The following is an 8,963-nucleotide window of genomic DNA, read 5'->3' as shown; positions in this document are numbered from 1 at the left end:
GATGAGTGGTGTAATATCTAGACGCGGGAAAAAGAAAACCGAGACGTTAGCACGAGTCTCTCGGAATGTGGCGGCAGCTGAAGTCGTTGTTGGCACACATACCACGTGGAATGGACTCCGGTCAATGGAGCAAGATAAGGAGCGGGACGAAGAAGATAGAGAGGAGATCTCCCAAAGCGAATGAGTCCACGTCAGGTAGAAGAGAAGGGACGAAAGTGTGGGGATGAGAGGAAAAGAAGGGGAAACGAGAATCTGGAGTAGGAGTACGGAGTCGAGAAAAGGAAATCCGGAGAGGCCGACTGTTTTTGGTCAAAACTCCATTCACGACTGGTGGAGACTGAATCAGGAGGGAATGTACCTCGGCACATGGACTGGTCGGTACTTAGCTTAACTATGGGGTCGCCACTCAAAGTACAGGTACCCCGGGCCCAATCCACTAAATTCAACAAAGTTCAGCCAGCCCGATGTCATCGGCCCTCACATGTCGGTTTTCACATGGGATGAAATAATCATACCGTAGATTCCGATACTTTATTCAAGGTTACTTTGAAGCTTTCCCCATGGAGTAAAGAGTGGTAGTCCCAAAGTAGTCTCTAGACTATACTTCATGTATTCTCATGTCTACTCAGGATTTACCTCTACGAACCGAACCATTTACGCGGGGCAGATCCATCCAGCGGAGATGTCTAATGGATTTATGTATAAATAATAATGCCCAAAACTATCGACATAATAGGCTCAACAAGGTAATACTGTACACAACACACAAGCCAAGCCAAAAAAAACCATAACGCCATGCCCAATGCCCACATGCCACGAAAACAGGGAGCCGAATAAAATAACAGGGGAAAATAAAAGTATAGTCACACATGCCTCATCCCCTCCAAAGGTTCAATATTCACAGAATCAACCAGAGATCCAGTGCCACGCCTTACCATACCAGGTAGTCGGCTCAACGGTCTCCCAGTTCTCGCTCTCAGGCGAGGTTCGGCCCGTGTCCAGGTCAGCCTCGATGGGCTTGACAAATGCTGGGCGGAAAATCACCTTATGGCCAAGGTACAGCACCACGAACAGGATCAGACTCAGGTAGTTGATGAAGAAACTCTTAACCTGGAAGCCACCGATGAACGCGGTGAAGCCCTGGGTGAGGATGATCAGGCAGTTGAAGAACAGACCGTACCAGGAGAACCAAGGCTGCCAGATAGCCTTGTACGGGAGGACATCACGGGAAATATTGCGCGCCTTGAGCGCACGCATGAAGGCCAAGTGGCAGCCATTCAGCGAGGCCCAGGTGATGAAACCGGCGACACCAGAGATCTGGAGCAACCAGGTGAACACGGTCGCGCCCGAGTTCGACACGTTCAGGAAACCGAGCAGACCGAACAGAGCGGTGAAACCGACCGCGTAGTATGGCACACCACCCTTGGTAGTGCGCTTGAAGAAGCGAGGAGCGAAGCCTTCCTGGGCCAGACCGACGATGATACGGCTGCCGCTGTACACGTTTGAGTTGGCAGCCGAGAGCACCACGGTAAGCAGAACGGCGTTGATAATATCCGGCAGGGCGTTGACACCGGCGCGACGGGCCGCAATCACAAAGGGAGAAGCATTAGCGTTACTAGCGCTGGCGCCGCTGTTATTCACCAAGTCCTCGTCGTCCGAAGGCACCACGATACCGATGAAGAAGATGGTGAAGATGAAGAAGAAGACGATACGGAAGAAGGTCTTGCGGATAGCCGAGGGGACAGTCTTGCGCGGGTTCTCGGTCTCACCAGCGGCGATACCGACCAGCTCCGTACCCTGGTAGGAGAAACCTGCCTGAATCAGGCAAGACCAGAAGCCGACAAACTTGGCGAGAGAATCGTCACCCTCAATCAGGTAGGGCACAAACGGACCCGGGTGGACCCAGTACCGGAATCCAATATAACCTTCCTTACCCACACCGGCGTTCATGCAGATAGCGAAGATCATGAAACCAATGACGGTGATGATCTTGACGCTAGAGAACCAAAACTCCATTTCACCATAGAATCCGACGGGCATCATGTTGAATGCAATGATCATCACCCAGAAGACAGCGATAAAGATTGCAATTGAGATCGTCTCGTCCCAGAACTGAATAATCAAACCGGTAGCCGTGAGTTCCAGCGCAAAAGTCGATGCCCAGGAAAACCAATAGATCCAACCCATGGAGAAACCCAGACTGGGATCGATCAGGCGAGCCGCATACGAGGTGAAAGCACCGGGAATGGGAATATAAGTTGCGATTTCACCCAGCGCCGTCATGACCGAGTAGACGATAGTACCGACGAAGATATAAGCGATCAGGGCGCCAACGGGGCCTGCATTGGCGATGGCCGTACCGCTACCGATGAAGAGACCAGTGCCGATGGTACCACCTGTTCGTGAAAGAAAGATACGAATTAGGGGAAAAATTCTGCGGCGAGCTCCGAAACAGGCTCTGATGGTGAAGCGCATGGTATATGTTACTCACCAATGGCAATCATCTGCAAGTGACGACTCTTCAGCTTGCGCTTCAGATCCGGCAGCGGGTTGGACTCGCGACCAGCACCGTGCTTCTCATAGTCGACATCGTACTGGTTGACAGCATCCTGAGGCTGGACCTGCATGATGGGGCCTTCCGACTCCATCTTTCCCTTGTCAGACCAAGGGGCGTCCACGGCCATCACTGACTATATTCAGAGACGAACGGGAAATCGAGGTAAGGTGGACGGTTGAGAGGTGAGGAAGAAAGATTGAGACAAAAAGAGGAGAAAGAGTCAGAGATGGAACGCGATCTCCACTGTTGAGAAGCGTGTCTGACTACTACTACTCCGGCAGTTTTTGGGCCTTTTTCCTCGGTGGAGTCAGACGCGACGTCAAAACCCTATCAACTCGTTCGTCCCGATACCCAAGACGGTAATATCTTAGGTAAAAGAATCTCGTGAGGGGACGAGTAGTGTATAGATCTTGGGGAAATAAGCCTTGGCCCAGGGCTAAACTGGAAATTGGATTTGGAGATGACTCGACAACCTCAAAGATTACAGTTCCTCGAGAGACTTCTTGTATAATTCCTCAACAGAAAATTTTCATCCTTTTCCCGCGAGAAAACTTCGATGCTCCCGGGACATTGAGTTTTTTTGCCTTTGCCCTGCCATGTGGGCCGGCGCCGCCAACCAGGAAAACTTTTTTTTCCGCTGGTGGCGACTGCCTGGGGGGCCCTCATTTGGGGGACTTGGGCCTCTGAAAGGCTTAAAGGATATGACTACTGCCTATGACAAAAGATGTACAATTATCCTATCGCTCAAGATATACGAGATGTTCGGGGACTAGGCCATTGTGACATGGTGTACTCCGTGGTCGGGAAAAGGATCAAGCTAAAGGAGGACCGGTGCAACTCTGCATGCAGGAAAGCGCCACCCGCCGATCGGGGCCTTGCCGAAGTAAAAGAGCTTTTTCCTAGCCACGCGGCCTTAGATATAGGAGAAGAAATTTAACCCAGGTCTATTCTATGTATTTAGGTATATGTCTATATCTGTGTATATCGATCACTTCCTATATATGATGGAGAATATGCAATTGCCTCTCCCGAGTCTCAACACCGACAGGCATGACTTTTCCGGTGGGCAGTAATAATGTTACCATGGGGCCGACAAGGCCGTTTTCGTTCTCGACGGCCCGTGAGACGGGGCCAATCACATCCTCCAGTCCGATAAGTATGTAAGCAGACAACTGATAAGTTGATTCATCGGCCCATCTCTTCTACCTCACACCAACCAATGAACGGTTAGATAGATAATATCTATAATATCTATGACATATCATCTCTATGACATGTTATTTGTATAGCACGTTTAGACTATGCCAGGGCTGCCCTTGTTAGTGGTTGTTCAGACCTAACATGACCTTTTGAAATACCGACTCGATCATATCAGATGTTACCTTGATGTATTGAGCTAATATATCCAAGAATGATCAATACTAATGTATAGAAGCAACGGATATCATGCATACATGTCAAAGTCTAAAGTAAAGCTGAATTTCGGGACTAGGCCAGTCAAATTTGTTATGTCTAAAGCATTCCTAAGGTAGGACCAGGAATAGCTACAAAAGCCAAAGCTGGGTTTACGTAGAGAGTCTCTGAGTCAGTGTGAAGTATTGACATGTCCCCAAGGGAGTGAAATAATCAGATAAAGTAGTTGATCTTTGAATATGGAATATTAATGTTATGCACAAGGTCATCATCGCGCAACGTAAGACTATTCATAGACATGATCGCTGCATCTCTCATAACATCCAAGAAAGAAAAGCAAAAAAGAAACAACAGCCTCGAGGGGTATCGTGGAGAAAAAAGAAAGAAACCGCGCTGTATAAAAAACATCCTCCGACTAGACATGGCCAACCCAGAACGAGCTAGCGTAATCTTGATCTCTTCATCTTCATCAAGCTACCTCAACAACCCAACTCTCGATCCCCAACCACCCCATTAAACACCCAGATGGGCATTATGCGGAGTCTTTTGCGCACTCTCCCCGCTATGCCTGCGCTCCTTAAGATCGATAACAGCAAAATAAGTCGTCACAACGAACAGAACCCTAAAAACCAAGAACACATTAGCCATCTGCCACAATTCTCCCTCCCCAAATCCGAGATCATCCATCTTAATCCTCAACCTTAGCGATGCCACTTACCACTCAAAAGCCCCAAACACAGCAACAGCCTGCAAAGCCCGACATCCACTCCAGGTACAATACGCGGGTGCCGGCAACTGCGCCGCAATCGCGATAAAGCCCGCAAACCAGAAGATCATAGTAATCACCTCGACGGCGGGAATCACGAAGCGATGCGCCAGGCGCGGGAAGTAGATTGGTGCGGCGAGGAGGTAGGGTGTTGCGACGAAGGTGGTCCAGCAGCCGAGGAAGAGGAGGAAGTTTACTGTGTCGGAGAAAGACCACCAGTAGGAAAAGGTGCTGATTACTAGATGGGTGGGTGGGGTTAGTATATACCAAGGTGATGTTTGAGGATGTAGTACTTGATAGTTCGATCGAGGACATAGGGGAGTTGTGTATGTACTTACCATAGGCGGTCAAAGCGACCACGATCAGGCCGAAGAGGATCTGTACGAGGCGCACAGCGTAGATCCAAGGCATCGCCATTTTGAATAGTAGTGGTTGTTGTAGTTGTAGGGATAGCGACGCGTGGGAGAGTAATGTAAAGGGTCGCTCACTCCTAAAGCCCGGGGGAACAAGATGTCAACTAAAAGGAAACAAAACACACAAAGCAAATAGCAGAAAAACAAGGAGTATAAAAGCACAAAGCAACCATTACCCCAAAAGTGGGCAGCCACCGGCGTCGCGTCATCGTCATCGGTGACATCTTGGCGCGACTGTCGGCGTCAGGTGCTGGTCCTCCCTGCAAGCTGGAAGCTAGGCTTGCAGCTGACTGGTAGGGCTGACGTGGGTTATGCTGCTAGTGCGGAGAGTTGGTTGGATGTGGGCAGAGGACCTTACCGTTTGAGACTTTGAGTGTAACTTTGTTTTTTTGGTTAATTGAAAGGGATCGGCGAGGAGGGGGAGAGAAGTGAAATGACGTTTTGTCTAGGAGGTTGGAAGAGAAGAAGGAAGTACAAGTTGACGTTTATATGCAAAAAGAAATGCAAAGCAACTGGATTCCCCTCCGCGCCTCACAGGGCTGGTCTATTTTGATATTTTCTGCTGCCTATCCTCCATGGTACGCACTACGTACAGAGTACTCTTTTCTTCAAGAAAAGACCCTGGCACAGCCACTCATGTCAACGGAGAGTTTTTGCGGCGCTGCCTAACGCCCAGCATGTGAAACTCGGTTAGGCGCGCGCCGATCACAGGGTCTCGTGTTTGTCGCAGGTCGCCGGGGATCAGAACTTAAGAAAGCTATCGAGTGGTCCAGGGTCAATCCCGACTGGTAAATATCGTAGTAAACTTGAAGAAAACCATGGATTACCTCGATCGGACCGTGGCTGGAATAGGAGGCTATGTCGGGTATACTTCTTTGTTTACTCTACAAAGTTTGTGAAGTTTGTGCCTGATTGTCAAGGCGACTGGTGGCTGTTTACTAATGACGTCATGGCTGATAGAATAGACTGGCCCCTCTAAAAGACACTGCCTCTAAACTGTAAACTGGTCTATTGTCAAATCCAGGCCTGAAAGTCTATGAGTCTATGTACATGTTTATACTTCCCTGCTCAAACCTAAATGATCTCGTGATGTTTGTCGAAAGGGTCCAATGATCACCACCACGAAACTTTAGATCGACTGCACAGTAGCCACACGCTCCATTTCCATGGTAGGAATCTCGTGTGATGGTGATGCCTCAGGTTCCGCGGTTGATGCCCTCTTCTTCTTTTCCTCGATGCTATTCTCCGCCAGTTTCTTCATATACTGATCGGACTCAGCGGCATATTTGCATTTTGCGCGCACTGCAGCGCCGTATTTGTAGAAGAAGAACGGGAAGGGCAGGAAGAGGAGCGAGATAAATGCAGGAATTGATGGAGCCCAGTGGATTCCCACTGCATCGTACATCCAAGTTGACACGATAGGTAAAACGGCACCGAAGATCGACCGAAGAACTGCATTTGCAGCTAACACGGACGCGGCATAGATCGTGTACGAGTCGATTAGGTAGTTCATACACCCCATATAAATCAGGATAACACCCATGCCAAACGGTGCCGTACCGATGATGCAAACAGTCCAGTGAATCGAGGTATAGTTCGTCCATGCGAACCAGAACTGGCTGATTGGAATTGCCAGGGCTCCCGGCATACACATAATCAGTCGGGTTTCAGGGGGTGCATATCCTCCACGTTGACTTTGGACTTTTGTATAGTGCAGATTCGCGGGGATCGTGCATATAATCCCGATGATCATACCAACCATAATACCCAGGAAGGAAAGACCTCCCACGCCGGGATTCCATCCGCGGACTTGTTCAAATACAATCGGGAATGCCGCGAAGAACATGTACAGAGTACCGTATACCAGCGCGACGTAGACTGCAGAAAGCAGGACGATGGGTTCTTTGAACAGTAGAACCCAGGGTCTGGATAGTGTTTTCCTCAATAACTCCGCAGTCGTAACGGGACCCTTCTCCAGCTCGATCTTACTGCGATAGACCTTCCCCGTTATCCTCGAGAGTCGCTCCGCACGCTTTCGCAAGAGTACCGGTGCATAAGTCTCCGGAGTCAACAGAGTCGATACCAGCCAGACAAACCCAGCAGTCGCAGCAAGAAAACCCTCCACCCACCGCCACCCAGCCTTCATCCCAAGAAAACCACCAATAATAGGACCCAACGAAGGCCCCAAAAAAGGCGCCGCAGCATATAAACTCAACCCCAGACCCCGTTGCCTCGCCGAGAAAATATCCGAAATAGTTCCACCGCCATTAGTCAACGGCGCCGAACCAAACGATCCCGCAAAGAAACGAAGAATACACAGAGTCCAGATATTCCGTGCCCCGGCACACCCAGCCAGAAAAGCAGCCATAAAGAGCAAACTGATAAAAAATGATACCTGTCGACCATAGACTTCGCCCACGGGCGCCCAGCATAACGGTCCGATCGCAAAACCTAATACATACAATGATAAACCAAGCGTTGCGACGGGCGTGCTGATCTTGAAATCAGCGATGATCTCGTGGATACTCCCGCTGTACGCGGATGATGCCAGCGAGACGATCAAACTGGCAAAGGCGACGGTGAGGGTAATTGAGATCTTGCGCGCGCTGCTGAAGAGTTGGGGATTACGGCTGTCGTTGGGGATCCATGCTACTGCGTAGGGATCTGCTTCTGTGCCGGAGCCGGTATATTCGTAGTCTAGGATATCTTGGGTGATTGCTCCATGGTCGGTGAGGAGGTGCCAGTATGGGATTCGTTTTGGGTGGACCGGTAAATGGGCCCCGGGACTGCTGCCAGACATTTCTATCTGGGTTAAGCACGAGGATGTGATTGATCCAGTTTGAATAGAGCTTCGATACTGTCAATACTTCATGTGACTGTGAAGCAAGCTCATAGATGATGATAGAGTTCAAGACATAAAATGAAAAAAGCTTGAGTAGTAAAGTGAAGAATAAGAAATTTGCCTCGGCACTCGGCGTTGACAAGAGGCACTGTACTCCGTAGAAAACTAGTATTGAGTGGGGGAGAGAAAGAGAGACCCAGAGCGATAGGACATTAAACGACTTAAAAGTGATAAATATGCAAATACCTAAATCAGAAGCAGGTAAGTGGTGGGACCGAATCTGCATAACCTGCAGTAGCAGCAATATTCCACCATTTTGCCCAGCGATCCGCATAAAAAATGTGATACAAATGATTCATGGCGTGAGAACTATCGGCTTTGAAGCGAACGGGAAAATAATATTGCTTCGAGTGCTGATTATCGATGGGGCCTGGTGGGGCGAGGCTGGGCCGATCTAACCGAGACGATCGGCTCGAGGTTGAGGTGGTCGGCTTGCGAGTGCCCCTGGGCTCTGGCAAGCCGATATCATTTTGAATGTGTGAAAGTGGGGGGAAAGGCCGAGGGATTGTCACTATATACTATGGATGTTCTATCGTTCTACTCATAATTGCTAGAGATCTTTTATTAGATCTTATAGACTTTGTCTTTTCCGGTGATCCACTATCAAGACATTCGTTTAGCCCGAATATTTTTTTAATTTAGCGGCAAGTTTTCTACTTGACGTTCAAGTGAAGCTCTGGTTCTATTGATGGGGATTTGCAGGAATCAATTATAGATCACAACCACACTAGAGCCACTGGTACCCGTGTGTGCTAACCAGTGAGGCTAGTCTAGCTATACTTTGATGTTATCACTAGTTTTTAGTATTAATTGTGTCTCCTTTGTATTCATTAAAGGAAAAGCTTGACACTTCATGTCATGATGTGGTAGTAGGGCATGTTCGATACTGTACCAAACTGTCGGAATCGCAAT

General features: G+C 49.0%; 3 protein-coding genes across 3 annotated transcripts; all 3 read right to left on the bottom strand.

The window, feature by feature from the left end:
• Nucleotides 1-906: 906 nt before the first annotated feature.
• Nucleotides 907-2,684, bottom strand: N7473_003215 (putative arginine transporter; the record flags this gene model as incomplete). Its single annotated transcript, XM_057149155.1, has 2 exons — nt 907-2,396; nt 2,492-2,684. 2 exons carry the CDS (start codon nt 2,682-2,684, stop codon nt 907-909), a joined length of 1,683 nt encoding a protein of 560 aa, XP_057012809.1.
• A 1,499-nt stretch (nt 2,685-4,183) lies between these two features.
• Nucleotides 4,184-5,670, bottom strand: N7473_003214 (MARVEL domain-containing protein). Its single transcript, XM_057149154.1, has 4 exons — nt 5,508-5,670; nt 5,075-5,226; nt 4,689-4,974; nt 4,184-4,592 (listed from the first exon to the last, which is right to left on the bottom strand). Exons 2-4 carry the CDS (start codon nt 5,151-5,153, stop codon nt 4,484-4,486), a joined length of 474 nt encoding a protein of 157 aa, XP_057012808.1. The 5' UTR covers nt 5,154-5,226; nt 5,508-5,670; the 3' UTR covers nt 4,184-4,483.
• A 608-nt stretch (nt 5,671-6,278) lies between these two features.
• Nucleotides 6,279-7,949, bottom strand: N7473_003213 (MFS transporter; the record flags this gene model as incomplete). The annotated part of the gene is made up of 1 exon (XM_057149153.1): nt 6,279-7,949. One exon carries the CDS (start codon nt 7,947-7,949, stop codon nt 6,279-6,281), a length of 1,671 nt encoding a protein of 556 aa, XP_057012807.1.
• Nucleotides 7,950-8,963: the final 1,014 nt, after the last annotated feature.

Source organism: Penicillium subrubescens, assembly GCF_028828155.1.
Source record: "Penicillium subrubescens strain IBT 31985 chromosome Unknown utg000002l_segment0_segment0, whole genome shotgun sequence".
NCBI lineage: Eukaryota > Fungi > Ascomycota > Eurotiomycetes > Eurotiales > Aspergillaceae > Penicillium > Penicillium subrubescens.
The sequence above is the reverse complement of the archived record's forward strand: the minus strand, read 5'-3'. Positions and strand labels throughout refer to the sequence as shown.